The sequence below is a fragment of the Dendrobates tinctorius genome, unplaced genomic scaffold (genome assembly GCF_039654945.1).
Source record: "Dendrobates tinctorius isolate UK_male_01 unplaced genomic scaffold, ASM3965494v1 ptg000011l, whole genome shotgun sequence".
In the NCBI taxonomy this organism is placed as follows: Eukaryota; Metazoa; Chordata; class Amphibia; order Anura; family Dendrobatidae; genus Dendrobates; species Dendrobates tinctorius.
This window is the reverse complement of record NW_027361679.1, coordinates 128582097-128600856: the sequence shown is the minus strand read 5'-3', so window position 1 is coordinate 128600856 and position 18760 is coordinate 128582097. Positions and strand designations below refer to the sequence as shown.

The 18760-nt window shown below is 45.4% G+C and overlaps 1 protein-coding gene across 6 annotated transcripts in view; it reads right to left on the bottom strand.

The window, feature by feature from the left end:
- The window catches only part of LOC141050919 (survival motor neuron protein 1-like), a 98141-nt gene that overhangs the window by 41613 nt on the left and 37768 nt on the right, over nucleotides 1–18760 (bottom strand). For 5 of the 6 annotated variants that reach the window (XM_073547653.1, XM_073547623.1, XM_073547631.1 and 2 more), the window contains one exon: nucleotides 15214–15408. The exons of the other annotated variant lie outside the window; for it this stretch is intronic. In XM_073547653.1, coding sequence (XP_073403754.1) covers nucleotides 15214–15408 — 195 coding nt within the window. The remainder of the gene's footprint in view (nucleotides 1–15213; nucleotides 15409–18760) is intronic. 6 annotated transcript variants of the gene reach the window in all.

Genomic DNA, 18760 nt, shown 5'->3' with positions numbered 1-18760 from the left:
ACCTACCAGGAATATGAAAGCAAGGTGTATGAATTCTTTTTTGGTCAGAGAGTGAACTGTCATTGACTTTTTTTTAGCTCAGTGATTTCATTTTTTTCATATGTGTTTATTTTTCACATCAAGAGGATCTCCACCTTGTCACTTTTAGGCCCAGAGTTCTGTGATGATTATTTATCACCATATTGTTATAGCAATCAAAACTCTATACTTCATAGACTTGAAAATATGATATTCTGAATACCTGCCCTTGTCACTAGATGAAACATAGCAGCTTCCTGCACACGTTTTTTTTTTTACATTTGAGTAGTATGTGTAAACAGTATGCACTAAGCATTTACGTATCCCTTTATATGTAATGGTGGCTGTAAGCTACCTACACGTTTTGTTTTAGCTATGTCTATGTTGGGAATGTGGAGAACTGAACTAGAACAGAAACAAAAGCTAATTTTAATGATTGAATGAATGAATTAACTAGATGGGCATTTTCTGAAGGAAATACATGGTGCTTGAACAGCGCTGCCAGATTTACAGCAGTGTATCGACTGTAAGAAAGTAAAGTTAGAATATGAATGTTGTGTATAGCAATGACACAACCTGGGATGGGTTGTATATGAAGCCAATGGGGGTGATGTAGTGATGTCACCATCATATAATATTGGGTGCAGGCTAAAGGACCTGAGTGATGTCACCACCATTTGCTTTAAGGGGACACTGGGACCCACAATGATGAAATGAACGGGGTTCAGACACTTGTGAAGAACAGGCAGACTGTCCTAGGCAGAGTCTGTACATAAGAAATTGTGGCTGCTCAGTTTGATTTATTGATTTCACTAGAAATTCTGATTGCAACGAATAATCTCTCTAGCAACAAGTTCTCACAGGTAGACTCTGCTAATGTAAAGTCTGTCTGCTTTTGGCAGATTTTAATAGGGACGGCCATAATGGAAACAAACTATTTTTATGTAGCTAATGAAGTCACATTTAGGGCTAGTACACACAGTCAGAATAAATAATCGGTCAAATTCGGAAGTAAAAATCGGACTGTGTGTACAAGTGTGCACATACTACAGTATGATTACTTAAGCCCGTTTAAGCGCATTAGTGCTGGGAAATTGCCCATTATAACCTACGGGAGCCTTGAAAATCGCTTGCAAAAACATCTGGCTGGGCAATTTTGCAGGTGATTTTAACATAGACGTTTATAAAGGGGCCATGAAAAGCCCTGTAAAAGCATCAGGAGTAGGTGCAAAAGACAAAATTGGTGCAAATCTTTACAGTATAAATTTTGTTTTTGAGCTTCTCTCCTGGTTTTCGCCTCCAAACATCATTGAAAAATCAATGATCAAACGCTGCTGTATGCCTGAGACCTATTTTAGTAAATTTTCCCAAATTAACTGCAGACTGCAAAATTGTTACAGACACGCAGCAAATCCACAGCATTAGGGCCGTTTCACAGGTGCGATTTTTTGGCATGAGAATTGCGAACAATTTTCCCGCTAAAAATCATGACCCATTGTTATCAATGGGCATATTCACATGTGGCCATGTGATTTCATGTGGCCATGTGAATACGGCCATTGAAAAGTCGTCCGCTCAATGCCGACTTTTATTTCCCATTGACTTGCATTGGGGTCGGGTTTCGGACGAAACTCCGACTTTTTTTGCCCTAGTCGGACCAGTTTCATCTGAAACAAATTTTGTTTCATGAAACCCGATCCGACCAAAGTCGCTCAAGTCTAATTGAAAATAATAGGATGTGATGTGTAGAGCTAAAATGTCCGGCAATATTCGCGCCAAAGAATCTCCTGTGTGAAACGACCTTATTGCCACAAAACCTGTAGCACATCTGCTGGAATAAGCACGGCGTAGTTCCCCCCATGGAAATTAATAACATAGGTGAAATACTGTATTTTAGGGCTGCGGGAAAGAAAGAATGACATGCCCTATTTTTTGGCTCCCAGCCCTTACATAATAACTGTATGGCAAATATTGCTATGAGAAAAAAATGGCAGCGATTTGTTAACTGCTCCTCTCACACGTGTGAATACACCATTAGGGGCAGATTTACCTCAGTGGAAATTCCTTCAGAAATTCTGCTTTATGTTATTCACCGAACACAGAAATTAGAAGGTGACTAGCAGATTAGGAAGAGCAGGCCTCACACAGTGAAACTGCCTGACAGACTGCTCGAGTGGCCCCGACAACCAATCAGAGGTCAGCTTTCATTTTACCTCAGCAGTTTCAAACATGAAAGCTGACCTCTGGTTGCTATGGACAACCAAAATGGTTTTACTCTGAGGCAATTTTCATTAATCAGGCCACTAACATTTGTTATAGAAATCAGGGAACCTTGTCACATACATTTCTTAAAGCAGTGCAGTGGTCCCTATTTACTCAATAAAATTGTACAATTAGTGGACTAGTAAGTCCTTAAGGTCCGTTCACACCGAATGATACCGCAAACCCGACATCGCAGCGTTGCAAGCGCAGCGGTCACAATGAACAATTTTCTTCGCTGGGAGTGTATGATGCATGACACCCCAGTGATGATAACGGCCGGGACTGGGATCTGCCAGGCTCAGGAATGCCCCCTGCGACGTTGTATCCCGCTGTCACACGCAGCAGTTGCCGCCGTCACAGCGGGGTATTGCTGAAACGTCATGGATCGGATGCTCGTTCAGTGTGATGGGGACCTTAGTAGTGATAGCAACCATTTAATTGCAGCTGTACCCATGAAAAATAAAAATGGACCAAAGCGCATATCGCGTTTTCATGGAAATATTTTGTGGACATTCTTGTGGTGCGAATCATCTTAGGTTGGCAAAAGCCAGAGCGACTGGCATAGTACAGCCCCTCACAAGCCACTTTGGCATGGTGTGGCCCCTCAACAGCTGCTATGATGTCGGGGCCTTTCAGGTGCCAGTCTGGCATGCGAGGCCTCTCAGCGGCCACTTTAGTATGTGAAGCCCAAAACCCACTTTGTTATGCGGGCCCCCTCAGGAGCCAGTCTGGTTCCCAGGGACCCTCAGAAACCACTTTGGTGCCAATGAACCTCACGAGCAAGTCTGGCAGGGCCCTGCCCCTAGGTAGTCATTTTGGCCCCTTGGTAGCCACTTTGATGTGCGGGCCCCTTGTTAGCCACTTTGGCCCCTTGGTAGCCATTTTGGCATGCAGGAATCCTTGGTAGCCACTTTGGTGCACACAGTCCCTCGGTAGCCACTTTGGCCACTTGGTAGCCACTTTGGCATATTCAGCACCTCGGTAGCCACTTTGGCCCCATGGTAGCCACTTTGGCATATTCGGCACCTCGGTAGCCACTTGGTAGCCACTTTGGCACTTTAGCACATTCGACACCTCGGTAGCCACTTTGGCCACTTGGTAGCCACTTTGGCACATTCGGCACCTCGGTAGCCACTTTGGCCACTTGGTAGCCACTTTGTCACATTCGGCACCTTGGTGGTCACTTCGGCCACTTGGTAGCCACTTTGGCACATTCAGCACCTCGGTAGCCACTTTGGTCACTTGTTAGCCACTTTGGCACATTTGACACCTCGGTAGCCACTTTGGCCACTTGGGCACATTCGGCACCTCGGTAGCCACTCTGGCCACTTGGTAGCCACTTTGGCACATTCAGCACATCGGAAGCCACTTTGGCCACTTGGTAGACACTTTGGCACATTCGGCACCTCAGTAGCCACTTTGGCCACTTGGTAGCCACTTTAGCACATTTGGCACCTCGGTAGCCACTTTGGCCACTTGGTAGCCACTTTGGCACATTCGGCACCTCTGTAGCCACTTTGGCCACTTGGTAGCCACTTTGGCACATTCGGCACTTCGGTAGCCACTTTGCCCACTTGGTAGCCACTTTAGCATATTCGGCACCTCGGTAGCCACTTTGGCCACTTGGTAGCCACTTTGGCCACTTTAGCCATGTTGACACATGCTGCCACTTTGCCTCGGAGGCCACTTTGGCACACTGGGCTTCTAAAGCCACTTTGGCGTCCGACTGCAGTGATGGCGAACCTTGGCACTCCAGCTGTTGGAGAACTAACTACAACTCCCAGCATGCCTCAACTGCTGCAGGTTGCAAGGGCATGCTGGGAGTTGTAGTTATAAGACAGCTGGAGTGCCAAGGTTAGCCATCACTGGGTGGGGCTTTTCATAAGCCATTGGCGGGCTGCGCCTTTAAGACCTTGAATCAGCGATCTGTCAGCTTCTATTAGCTAATACAGGTCATGTGTGGAAGCTGCATTTGCATAGCTGCCATCTTTGTAAGGTCACTGCACCTGCGTTGTGGCTTCAATCCATGTCAGTTAGGGGTCATGGAAAGGTCGCCATTAATTCCTATGGGAAAATTTTTGCTTAAAATGCGATTTTTTTAAAAACTACAAATCAGATCGACTACAAAAATACATAGCACACCTGTCCCCACCGAGGGCTTCGAAACGCCACCTGAACGGGGTCTCTGCTCCAAGCGGTTCGGGCCGCATTGCAAAAAACGCTGAGAAGTAGAATAACTAGATGTGTATTTCCTGAAGGAAGTACAGATAGTGCTTTGAAATGGTGCCCGGGCTGCCCCTTTAAGAGAGACTTGCCTGCTGCCCCTGCAAGACTTTCAACTCAGGGCCCGTTTTAACTGTGGGTGCCTCTCAGGGGCCACTTTGGCCTATGGGGCCCCTCAGGGTCTGATTTGGTGGGTGAGGCCCCACAGGATCCAATTCGGTGGCCTGGGCTCCTCAGGGCTTGAATTGGTGGACAGGATCCCTCAGGGTCCGATTTTGTGTCTGGGGCCCCTCAGGGTCCGATTTTGTGGGTGGGGCCCCTTAGGGTCTGATTTTGAGGGCCGAGCCCCTCTGGGTCCGATTTGGTGGGCGGGGCCCCACAGAGACCAATTTGGTGGGCAGGCCACCTCCGGGTCCGATTTGGTGGGCGGGGCCCCTCAGAGTCTGATTTGGTGGGCGGGGCCCCACAGAGTATGATTTGGTGGGCGGGGCCCCACAGAGTATGATTTGGTGGGCGGGGCCCCACAGAGTACGATTTGGTGGGTGGGGCCCCTCGGGGTCCGATTTGGTGGGCGGGGCCCCTCACAGCCCGATTTGGTGGGTGGGGCCACTCTAGGTACGATTTGGTGGGCGGGGCCCCTCAGGGTCCGATTTGGTGGGCGGGGCCCCTCAGGGTCCGATTTGGCGGGCGGGGCCCCTCAGAGTCCGATTTGGTGGGCGGGGCCACTCTGGGTCCGATTCGGAGGCCAGGGTGGCTCAGTCTCCGATTTGTAGGCCAGGGTCGATCAGCCTCCGAATTGGAGCCTGGGGTCACTCAGCTTTCGATTTGGCGCGCCGGCCCTTTAAGACTCATTTCGGTGCGCCGGGCCTTTAAGAATCACTTTGGCGCGTCGGCCCTTTAAGAGCCAGTTTGGCTCACTGGGCTTCTAAATCCAGTTTGGCGCACATTCTCTCTCAGGGGCATGCGTCATGTGATGAAGCTAGATTTGCATTTGTGCTGTGGGTTTCGCTTTAAGAGCTGAAATTATCTGGCACAAACTGTGTCCTGGGGGGTCATGTAAAGTTCGTAGGTGTTGACATAGTAACTGGGTGTGCCTGCGTATATCAATGAGCTTAACTGCCATTTGAATCGCCTCAGGGCATGTTTTCCCTGTGGCAAAATTTTCCCATTGAAATGCATTGAGGAAAATGCTTTTTCAGATGCAAATTGCGTAAAAACTACAAATCCGATCGACACGAAAATTACTTAGCACATCACTCGTGGACGCTGGCTTCGAAACGACACCTCATCGGAGTCTATGCGTGTAGCTGTTCGGGATGCATTAATTGCGGAAAATCAACTGAATAATAACTAAATGTGTATTTCCTGAAGGAAGTACAGATAGTGCTTTGAAATGGTGCCCGGGCTGCCCTTTAAGAGAGACTTGCCTGCTGCCCCTGCAAGACTTTCAACTCAGGATCCGTTTTAACTGTGGGTGCCTCTCAGGGGCCACTTTGGCCTCAGGGTCTGATTTGGTGGGTGGGGCCCCTCAGGATCCGATTTGGTGGCCTGGGCTCCTCTGGGCTTGAATTGGTGGCCGGGATCCCTCAGGGTCCGATTTTGTGGCCGGGGCCCCTCAGGGTCCAATTTTGTGGGTGGGGCCCCTCAGGGTCCGGTTTTGTGGGTGGGGCCCCTCAGGGTCCGGTTTTGTGGGTGGGGCCCCTCAGGGTCCGATTTTGTGGGTGGGGCCCCTCAGGGTCCGATTCTGTGGGTGGGGCCCCGCAGGGTCCGATTTTGTGGCCGGGGCCCCTCAGGGTCCGATTTTGTGGGTGGTGCCCCTCAGGGTCTGACTTTGTGGCAGGGGCCCCTCAGGGTCCGATTTGGTGGGTGGGGCCACTCTGGGTCTGATTTGGTGGGCGGGGCTTTTTCACCCATAGATAGCAATAAGTAGGCGCAAACACGCAGCAAAAATGCAAAAACGCCCCCTGAAGTGTGAACGAAACGTGCGTCAGGGTGGAGGGACACAGCACAGACTTCACACACCATGTGAGTACAAATTAAGAGGTTTTGAGTTTATATCTCTATTATCAATATTGGGTCTTGGTTGCCTTCATGCTCAAGGGTCAGCTGCACATATATTTAGGATGATTTAGGGCTATGGAGATGGCCAAGCAGGTAATTTAGGTGCATTAAGACTTTCCCAGTTTGCACAAGGCACTTTATTTATTCTGGCACATTTTTTTGCCCCCAGCAGAAATTTTTTTTTTGCAATAGACTGCTCCTCCCAGTATGCATTTTGTATACTCTATCACACTTTAATTATACAGGTTGTGCGTTTAAAGGGGTCTGTAGCCTTAAGTGTCTCTCACATCTGAGGTCAATTTTCTTGTAATTTTGTCATTTTTTATCTCATATCTTTGTATTTATTAATACCTAATAAAATGTTATTTTTGTTTATTTCTTGGATTTGTGCTTTTTCTTTTCACTCCCTTTACATGGGATGATAGTGTAACGGACGTAATATTATATGTTTTTGAAAACTGCAGCGTGTCATTTTCAGCAATTTTTGCAGCGCTTTTTCACCCATAGAAAGCAATGAGTAGGTGCAAAACCGCAGTAAAAATGCAGGTATTAGGTTTTGCTGCTTTTGTGGTGCTGAAAACTTTGGAACAGCAGGATGTGACCTTACAGAAAAGAGAATAGGCAGGCATAAATAAATATATGAAAAAATGGTGTCCCCCTTATTCTTACTAACCAGCTGAGGTAAAGCCGACAGCTGGGGGCTGGTATATTATTCTGAGAAGTGGCAAATATCCATTAAGGTTTCAAGGCTATTAATAACAGCTCACAGCTGTGAGCCTAACCTTTACTGGTTATTAAAAAGGGGGGAACCAAAAAAATGTGGGGTCCCCCCTACTTTCAATAACCAGCAAAGACTAAAACAGACAGCTGCAGGCTGAACTTATTAGGCTACAAAGGGGCCATGGATTTTGGCCCCATATCAGACTAACAACACCAGCCCTTAGCCGCCCCAGAAATGGCGCAACCATTAGATGCAACAACTCAGAGGCTTAACCTTGACTCTTCCCGCTTGCCCTGGTGCGTTGGCAAGCGGGATAATGGTTTTGGGGTTGATGTCGCTGTGTAATGTCCACTGACATCAAGCCGAAGGATGGCTTGAATATCCAAATGGCTCTTGGCAGATAGAAGGTTCCTCACCTCTGATCTAGTGGTTGATTTATAACTCATACTTGAATCTTCGGTTATAGCTAATTTCAAAATCTAGATTTCTAAAATAAAACGACAGCCCAGTGACCAATACATGAAACATCATCTCCTGATCTTACATAAATTTAGTCACCTCGCCTCACCCGTCAACTCAAGAGGATGGTAAATGAACAGGAGAATGGAAGAGAGATCTTTCATTTTTCGAATTACTGCTGTTGGTAACACGCCATTCTTCTGAGTTGTTAATGGCGCATGTTAATTCATCTCCTATGATTTGTTAATACGAGAAATTGCTCTCTGTACATTTCATACATTCTTTTCGACCTCCTCACAGTTATTGAGCCCTAAATACCAATGTGCATGGAAAAATACCTATCAAAGCAACAAAATTCACGTCACTTCGTATCACAAATGTCAACCAGATCTACCGCTTTAGAAACACCTACATCTTCTACCCTAAGTAAAACAAAAATTGTAAAAATAATAAAGATAAACAATTACAGTATTTACAAAGTCTCAAATGTCAACATCATCAGAAAATCCAGAGGCACTGGCTGAACTTTTAACTGGTGAGGACAATACCCCTCCTAAAATGTCACCATGCCAGACTCCTCCAGCTGCGCCTGCAATAGAATACCTGCAACCAGCTGCTGTCGCTCAGGAAGTCTCAAGATGCCTCATACCATTCTTTGATAAAAGATTATATGTCCTCCATGAATCTATCAATTTGGTTCTAGCCCTGGTTATGACAAATGCACAACAAATTGCTAAACTAGAGAACAGGATCAATGATTGTGTAACTACCATCATCTCTTTCGCTCAGGCATCCACCAACAGTCAAAGAGAAGAAATTTCCCTCTGTGTCAAGTTGGAGGGCCTAGAAAATAGAGAGAGGCGGAGTAATCTCCTATTCTCACTACTGGTGTAATACAACCTTTGCAACTTCCTATCACTGTGGATTCACTGATGGTTGAGAGCCCATTGCATAGGTCCTCTTAAGGAACAAAGAGGAGGTCGTCGCTAGATTCCTAAATTGGTCCATTAAAGAACAAATCTTCAGAGCATACTGAACTCAGTTAAAAACAATCATATCCTCAGCTTTGAGGACTCACGGTATCTTCTTCGATCACTCAAAAACATAAAGGCTTCTTACCCATTTGTCAATACCTTCATGACAACTCTAATAGGTTCCAGCTATTATATCCAGCCAAACTAAAAGTCTAAGACAGTGGCCGCACCCACATTTTTGACGATCCAATAAATGTGGGTCGCCCTCCCAGGGCCGTGGGGTACTCGGTAGCGGGCCGGTGTCGGCGGGAAGTGTTACAGCAGCGGTGACCCGGTCCGTGGCTCTGGGCGCCCAGTTAATTGGGGGAATTGAATTGGTGGTGGAATGTAGTTAGATGAATAGTTCGTGACGCCACCTGTGGTGCTCGGCAAGTGAGGTGTTAGGCCAACGCTGCATGCAGATCCTCTGGGACTGGTGGTGTGTTGCAGCCAAGATGGTGAAGCTCCCCAAAGGTGGAGCTGTAGTCCCAGGGCAGTGTAGATGTGGAATTAGAGGAGAGGCACAAGTGGTGTAGAAGCTGGTACCCAGATGTAGCGGTGCTGGGTGCATTGGCGCGAGAATGAATGGACGACACCAGGGCTTGTAGTTCCAAAGCTTTACTCACAGTCTGTAGTATACACAGGTGCCTGCCTCCGTGCCGTGTCCTCCGGGTCAGGGACTCAGTCAACTTCCAGACAAGATGGAATGCTCCCTTCCAACGCTCCGCCAACATGTACCTTTCTGAACGTCTCCTCTATAGCGCCTTTAAGTGTGAAGTACTCCTAGTACTGAGTTACACTGGAGTGCCTCCTGACAGATGTTCCCAAGAACTCTACTTGTACGGCAGACAGCTGTAGCCTGCTTCGGGGACTCCTTACTCCTGAGTCCCGGCTCTCTATCCAAGTTGCTGTTGTGCCCCCAAGTCTTAGATGGGAGTAGTGCATTTACAGCCCACTACTCCACCGGTGTCTGCTGCAGAATCATTAGTGTCCATACAACCTCGGGGACCGGGCCCCGGCCTTGCGCTTAGAACTTCTAGGCAGGGTTCTCTCCTAACCCACGTCCTCTCTGATCCCTTTTACTCCTTCGTTCCATACTAATCTCTCTCTCTTATGGAAGATCAGGTTTCAGTTCAATGTCTTTCTCCTTCTTTCCTTTCCCGTGCCAGCTGGCTCAGATCACTGAGGCAGCTGCAGCACTCCTTCCTCCATCCCTTTTCCAGGGATCCCCACTCCTCTCCGAGTGGCTTCCTTCCTCAGACTCCCCTACTGTCTGACTGACCTGTAATCCTAAACCTCCCCGCTCTTTTATGTATTCTCAACTCCACCCGCCTCCCAGCACGTTTTGTGTTCCAAGCAGGGAGCCACCAAAGGTGCTCTGCTACTCTCCAAGCAAAGAGCCACAATGTGGCTTTGCTGAACTACTGTGTTGTGTGGGGTGCGGATGTTGGAGCGTGGTCAGGAGCCTCCAACTTACCTGAAAGGTGGGCACCACACCTCAGGAGGAGGTGCAGTACCTCTGTGGCGACTGAGCCTCAGGGGCGCCACAAATGCATGCCGCCATTTCCGGTTGCCAAATGAAGTATGAATAAACAGCTTTTAAAAAAGGACTGGATGATTTCCTCGATACACATAACATTGTGGGTTATAGCTAAATTAGTGACAAAATGTAAAATTGGTGGAGAAAGGTTGAACTTGACCTAGGTCTTTTTTCAACCCATGTAACTACCGTATTTTTCGGACTATAAGAATTTTGATTCCGGTGTCCTTCGACAGCTCTTTGGTCTTCACCATAGTGGAGTTTGGGGTGTGACTGTTTGAGGTTGTGGACAGGTGTTTTTATACTGATATCAAGTTCAAACAGGTGCCATTACTACAAGTTATGAGTGGAGGACAGAGGAGTCTCTTAAAGAAGAAGTTACAGGTCTGTGAGATCCAGAAATCTTGCATGTTTTTAGGTGACCAAATCCTTATTTTCTACCATAATTTGCAAAATAAATCTTGCCAAATCAGACAAGGTGATTTTCTGGTTTTGTTTTCTCATTTTGACTCTCATAGTTGTGGTCTACCTATGATGTCAATTACAGGCCTCTCTCATCTTTTTAAGTGGGGGAACTTGCACAATTGGTGGCTGACTAAACACTTTTTTTCCCTACTGTAAATATCAACAATTTTTCCCCACCTTACTGACACAGAGTGGAACCCACAATTAAGAATATTCTTTTAACAATCTCAGCCCTCAAAAAGCCAAATATCAAGGTATTTTAAGCTCCTTAATAAACCTATAAACCACGTCGCCCAGTCAACATCACTAACCAAATGATCGAGGGATATACCAGAAATCACTACACTAACCATACTTACAGAAATTGATTATAGCCATTAAGTACATAGCTAAGTGACAATTACAAGAAGGGGAAGAAGCTCAGTCCTGATCTGGCACAATCTAGTAAATATGCCTGTTTGGCTGATATTAAGAATGCAGGCCCAGGACTGGGATCACTATAGCTGGGCGTTGCTCCTAGCAACCAGGAAAACAACTGCAAACTAAATAGGAGTGTGGCAAATGCCAGACAGATATTGGTGGTGGGAGACTCTATAATTAGGGGGACAGACAGGGTCATCTGCCGAAACAGTGAATGCCGAACAATGTGTTGTCTACCTGGTGCTCTGGTTCGACATATTACGGATCGGATAGACAGAGTGCTGGGTGGGGCTGTGAAAAATCCAGCGGACATGGTACACATCTGTACCAATGACAAAGTTAGAGGGAGGTGGAAGGTCCTTAAAAATTATTCCAGGAAATTAGGAAAGAAGCTGAAGCCCAGAACCTCCCAGGAGGTGTTTTCGTAAACACTGTTGATGCCATGAGCGTCACTAGAAAGACTTCAGGAACTAAAGGAAATAAATAAGTGGCTTAGAAATTGGTGTAGGAAGGAGGGCTTTGGGTTCATGGAGAACTGGGCAGACTTCTGTCGGCTACAGGCTACACAGTAGGGATGGGCTGCACCTCAATGGGGAGGGTGTAGCTGTGCTTAGGGAAACAATGGTCAGATGGATGGAGTAGCTTTTAACCTAGGATCTAGGGAGGGTAGTTGTGCTAATAAGGGGATAGAGATAGTAGACAGAGGGAGGGAGGCATTAGGGGGTCATTGAGGATTTAGGGGGACTGGGATATGCAAGGAAAGTAAGGAGCTGAGTAGGAGTAATAAATGTGATAATAATATTAAATGTCTGCTGGCAAATGCAAGAAGTCTATCAAACAAAATGAATGAATTGGATACTCTTATGTCAATCCCAAAATAAGATGTGGTGGGCATTATGGGAACCTGGCTGGATGAAAGCCATGACTGGGTGACAAATGTAGAGAGTTACACTACATTTAGAAAGCAAAAGAAAGATTAAAAAGGTGGAGGGGAGAGCATTTTCGTAAAAGCCAACTTAAAGGGAACCTGTCAGCAGGATTGTGCACAGTAACCTACAGACAGTGTCAGGTCAGCGCCATTATACTGATTAAATTGATACCTTGGCTGATGAAATCCGTTTTGTGGTTGTTTAATCTTTATTTTCAGTTTTGAGTTAATCATATGGTCATGCTTCGGGATGGCCTGTGGGGGGGGGTGTCTTTATGTGGTGATTTGAATAGCTATTCATACTGAAGACTGCTGACAGGTCACTGATCTCTCACTGACCTGCCCCCTAGTTAACATAATGAATATATTTATCCACCAGAGAAAAGCATATAGCACTCACCGGTCTTTTGAAGAAATTCCGCTCTTTATTAGCAATAAAAAAGCATGTTGGCCGGGGTAGTGAGGACGGGAGTGGGCAGAAACTTGACGACGGCCATTTTGCACCGACTAGCGCTTCCACGGATCAATTAGTGAAAGGATGTGACAAGGGGGGAATATCCCATCACCCCATCACTCCTCCTTCCACAGCTGCTGCCATAGTGACGTGAAACATAAAAACAATTAAAATCAATATTAAGCATGTATGAAAACATACAGTTATGCAAAGACAGGTGGAGAAAAAAAAGGGAAAACTAACAAGCACAAACACTGTATACACAGCGTTCTTTATACAAACTTGTTTCTAAAGATAACATGTACCTGTAAGCTAATTCCTCCAACCAGTATTCACACCAGAAATATGCCCACTTTTTTATTGCTAATAAAGAGCGGAATTTCTTCAAAAGACTGGTGAGTGCTATCTTCTTTTCTCTGATGGATTTATTACCTGTGTTTTTCTTGGATAAGTACCCGGGGTCATGAGGGAAGCCTGCAGCATGGTATAAGACCAGCAGCATAGAATTTCAGCAGTACACACGGTGCCGTCTGTCTTTTTTCTTGCAGCGCAGGCGAATGAGCATCACATCCTTGAAACAAAGCTGTTTACCCACAATTTTGGAAAGATGCCAACATTTTTGGGGTTTTGTGTGAAATTATGTCCAATTTGCCTTTTTTCTCTGTTTTTTTATGTTCCAATATACACAAAAGAAATAAACATTTGTATAACAAAATGTGTACCGTATTTTTCGGACCATGAGACACACTTTTTCTCCAAAAATTTTGAGGGAAAATGAGGGTACATCTCATGGTCAGAATATACTTACAAATCCTGTGGCTGGTGCGGCTGTAGCGGTGCGGCGGGGCTCTGTGGTCTGGTGGTGATGGCGGGCTGTGCTCCGATGCAGTGGCAGCGGCTCTCTGTGCTCCGTTGTGGGATCCACCAGCATCTCGTCAAAGCCCGGAGGCACCCGCGCAATCGTTGCTGCCATGTTGCGGTGGCCTTCGGGAACATGGCTGCCTGGAGATGGCTCCTGGGCCGGGGGCGGCGCATGCTCAAATTCAGATTCAGATCTCGTCCTAAGATCTCGGGAGACGAGATCTCGGGACTAGATCTCGTTGCCAAGATTTGAATCTGAGCATGTGCTATCCCCGACCCGGTGGCCATCTACCCGGCCATCTTCGCGGAGGCCACAACGGATGTGCGGCGGCCTCTGGGCTTTGACAAAATGCCGGCGAAGCCAACAACGGAGCACAGAGAGCCGCTGCCACTGCACTGGAGCACAGCTCCCCTGCCCCAGCACAAAACCCCTGCCCCAGCACAGAGCACCCGCCACTGCCCCATCACAGAGCACCGCCACCCCACCAGCTTGGGATGGGATTTCCCGGAGACCACTGCACCAGCCTGGACCACCAAACGACCCCTGTGACCATTTCTCCAACTGTGCCGATCCCTTCCCTGGTAAGCTGAATTCGGACTGTAAGACAGACCCCCACTTGACACATTATTTTTTTCCCCTATTTTCCTTTTGAAAATTTGGGGTGCATCTTATGGTCCGGTGAGTCTTATAGTCCGAAAAATACGGTAATTCCAATAAATTTCTGGGAGAAATACTTCATTTTCTGTAAACACTTTCGGCCATAACTGTATATCAGAAATGTTATAAATAGAATGGTTTCTGTTTAGTCAAATCAACCATTTATTACTCTATTTCCTTTGTTTATACACATTCTGTGTTTTTTTGTAATCTGACAAATGTTAATAGAAACATTCTTTAAAAAAACAAAACGCAAATACAGAAATTTGCCATGTCGGGGAATGGGTTAAAGTCTCTGTGTTATAAATACAGTAGTGAACAGGGAGGAGACAGACTTTTTGAAGTAGAGGTGAAATAGTTTCAGGAGTTAAGATGCCAGACAATCAAAATGGTGGCAATAGCATAGATCATCATAGTGACATTGATGACAATGGGAATAAGTGAAAACTAATTGAAACACTTGAAACAATATACCAAAAAACATCAATGTACATTATAATAACTTTCATAAGTATAAGGGCTTGTACAGATGACTGTATTTTCGGTACGAGTGCGATCCGACAAAACATCAGATTGCAGATCCTGTCCAAGGAAAAAATCGCAGCATGCCTGAGTTTGATCCAATATTCGAATCGCACTAATACATGCAAGTCAATGAGTGCGTGGAAAATATCGGACAACACGTTAATGACTGAGTGCCGTCTGATTTCCACGGACTGACACAAAGGAGAAGATGGAGATATTTTTTTCTCCATCTTCTCCCCCAAGAGAATCAGATCACACTATGATCACGCTCTTAGCAAACTCTCATCAGTGTGATTCGTATAATTGACCTGATTCTCTCGGATGAGAGACTAGACGCTCGGTTGACCCTAGCCTTAAGAGCAAGAACATTGATACTGTAGTTGCCTTGGGTTAGGAAAGACAGTACATGTATTTGGTTAATTGCAATTGGATGCCATGGGTTTTGTAAGATTCATCAAAATGTTGAAGTAAAATGCTGGCAAAAAGAGTAATGAAGACGCAGAATGTGGGAAAAGTGAGTCATTAGAGGAGGTGAGGGAGGGGGTTATAATTATTTATCACAGAATATAGGGAAGTGATAACAATGACAAGAAAGATTTAGTCACCTGTTTAACAGGTGGGGTGCTGTCCCCACTACTCCCCACAGACACTATTTCATCCAGCTGATGCCTCTCAGTATTTCCATAGCCGTCATACTGCACCACACATGTCCCTGTTTCTCTGTCAATGGATTTTACCGTAGCAGGATAGACACATCCATCTTCTGACCAAACAGCACTACAAGGGTCTCCCACCTTCCACTAAAAATCAAGACAGAATAAAATGGTATAAGGTATCATGCTAAAATATTACCCCCAAGCGCCAAGTTAAACCACTAATACATTCACATAGTGGACTCGGTGCACCCTTGGCATGGCCAAGAGCTCATTAAACTGATTGGAGTGCTGTTTAAATAGAATCTTCAGTCTTGAATGCACTGACACTGCAGGTGATGAGCGCACACAGCGTGTACAGGTGAGTTCGCATCACGTCTGTAGCGGACGCTTGCTGCTTGCAGAATAAAACAGTAGGGGGCAGCCAATGCTGATAGGATAAAGATAGGGGAAGGAAATGACAGGGTGCTCACACTGACAGTGCAAGTATGGGCACACCCAGCGTCAGAGCGTGATCTGATCTCTCCTGTCCCTGTCAGCTGCCCACTGATGTGCGATCCTTTGTGCAGCGAGTGGCCATTGCAGACAGGAGAAGGGTGAGAACACATTAGCAAACACTGACACTGTGTCCGCTCTCAGTTCTTGTAGTGGCAGTGTGTGCTAAGCTTAGGTTTCAGTTTAGGAAGTGCTCCAAAGCAAGCGCAGGCAATCAAAATAAGGGGAGGTGTGAATAATTGCATTTGAGGGAGTGGCACTGAGCCCTTGTTTTTTATGTAAAAGAAGATAAATAAAATCTACACTAATAATTTTAATACAGGCTGAGTCCCCTATGTGAATGTATAAATGGCTTAATTTGAGGTTTGGGAGTGACATACTCCCTTTAATTTGATACTGGTCTCCTACTCTTGGGAGTCAGAAGTTCCAGGCCTTTTTTAACATCTTGGACAAAAAGTATATTTTTTGTATTTGTACCCACTATGTAAAAAAAAAAAGTTGAATCATTTCTGCAAGCTACTTAACAGAGTTGTCCCATTTTTGTTATTTTCCTAGCATTTAGACAAAACGTGGTATAAACTTCAGATACTTGTAGATGAGGGTGCCACCACTGTGACCTGTACGTACTTCAAGAATAGAGCTATGGCACGCACTGTCATTAATGTTTATGGAAACTTTGAAAATACTCAATCTCCGCAATTTACAGTGTTATCTTAGAAATTGATAGAGAGAGCCGCACAGGCACGGTCACCTCACCATTTCTTACAGGGGCCCATTCGTGAGACAGATGCAGGTCTCAACAGTGGGACGCATCTATCGGACATTATTAGCATACCCTGTTGATCCTGTTTATCCATGCCATAATATGTCCCAGATGGGAATCCTCTTTTAAGTATGATGCATTTTTGCAAACTGTGCATGACTTCTAATTCACTAGTGAAAAAATGAAAGAACAAGGTGGCATGTGCAATTATTTGATTATCTTCTCAGTGTTATGTGACATACCTGAGAGGGTCATTCTATGCAAAAGGAATGCAGGAAAGATTTTAAAATGCATTCAAACATCAGTATGTCACAGTCTGTGATGCATATACAGTGGAGAAAAAAAGTATTTAGTCAGCCACCAATTGTGCAAGTTCTCCCACTTAAAAAGATGAGAGAGGCCTGTAATTGACATCATAGGTAGACCACAACTATGAGAGTCAAAATGAGAAAATAAATCCAGAAAATCACCTTGTCTGATTTGGCAAGATTTATTTTTCAAATCATAGTGGAAAATAAGTATTTGGTCACCTAAAAACATGCAAGATTTCTGGCTCTCACAGACCTGTAACTTCTTCTTTAAGAGGCTCCTCTGTCCTCCACTCATTACCTGTAGTAACGGCATCTGTTTGAACTTGTTATCAGTATAAAAGATGCCTGTCCACAACCTCAAACAGTCAAAATCCAAACTCCACTATGGTGAAGACCAAAGAGCTGTCCAAGGACACCAGAAACAAAAATGTATCCCTGCACCAGGCTGGGAAGACTGAATTTGCAATAGGCAAGCAGCTTGGTGTGGTGAAATCAACTGTGGGAGCAATAAAGAGAAAACTGAAGACATACAAGACCACTGATAATCTCCCTCCATCTGGGGCTCCACACAAGATCTCACCCCATGGGGTCAAAATGATCACAAGAACGGTGAAAAAAAATCCCAGAACATAGAGCTGGGACCACCGTAACAAAGGCTACAATCAGTAACACACTACGCTGCCAGGAAATCAGATCCTGCAGTGCCAGACGTGTCCCCCAGCTTAAGCCAGTACATGTCCGGGCTCTCTGACGTTTTCTAGAGTATTTGGATTATCCAGAAGAGTATTGGGAGAATGTCATATGGTCTGATGAAACCAAAGTAAAACTGGTAGAAACAAAATTTGTTGTGTTTGAAGGAGACAGAATGCTGAGTTGCATATAAAGAACACCATAGCTACTGCGAAGCATGGGGATGGCAACATCATGCTTTGGGGCTGTTTCTCTGCAAAAGGACTAGGACGACTGATCCGTGTAAATGAAAGAATGAATGGGGCCATGTATTGTGAGATTTTGAGTGCAAACCTCATTCCATCAGCAATGGCATTGAAAATGAAATGTGGATGGGTCTTTCAGCATGATAATGATCCCAAGCACACTGCCAGGGCAACGAAGGAGTGGCTTCGTAAGAAGCATATGAACGTCCTGGAGTGGCCTAGCCAGTCTCCAGATCTCAACCCCATAGAAAACCTTTGGAGGAATTTGAAAGCCTGTGTTGCCCAGTGACAGGCCCAAAACATCACTGCTCTAGAGGAGATCTGCATGGAGGAATGGGCCAACATACCACCAACAGTGTGTGGCAACCTTGTGAAGACTTACAGAAAGCATTTGACCTTTGTCATTGCCAACAAAGGATATATAACAAAATATTGAGATGAACTTGTTAATGACCAAATACTTATTTTCCACCATAATTTGCAAAATAAATCTTGGCAAATCAGACAAGGTGATTTTCTAGATTTGTTTTCTCATTTTGACTCTCATAGTTGTGGTCTACCTATGATGTCACTTACAGGCCTCTCTCATCTTTTTAAGTGGGAGAACTTGCACAATTGGAGGCTGACTAAATACTTTTTTTCCTACTGTATGAGGCTGTTATGTTTGGGTTGGTCAGAAGACCTGAGCATTAGTTCTTAGCGGTCCATATTTGGGCCGTGTCACTTGGATGTGTAAATCTGGCCTTACATTAATGATTACTGCATGCAAATCATGTAAGTACAAGTAATGCTGCATAGCTAACCTGCCACCACTAGTCTTTTCACTTCCAAAAGTTCCTGCAGGCCCTTGAGAATGAAATAGGAGATTTGCTTTCAACCAGTCTACAAAGAGTTGAGGTATTGGGGTATAATAACTAGATCTAAACTGATCCTAAGGTGAACATAACCTCTAGTTCATGTGACTAAAAACTTCCATGTTTGAAGTTTGTTTGAGC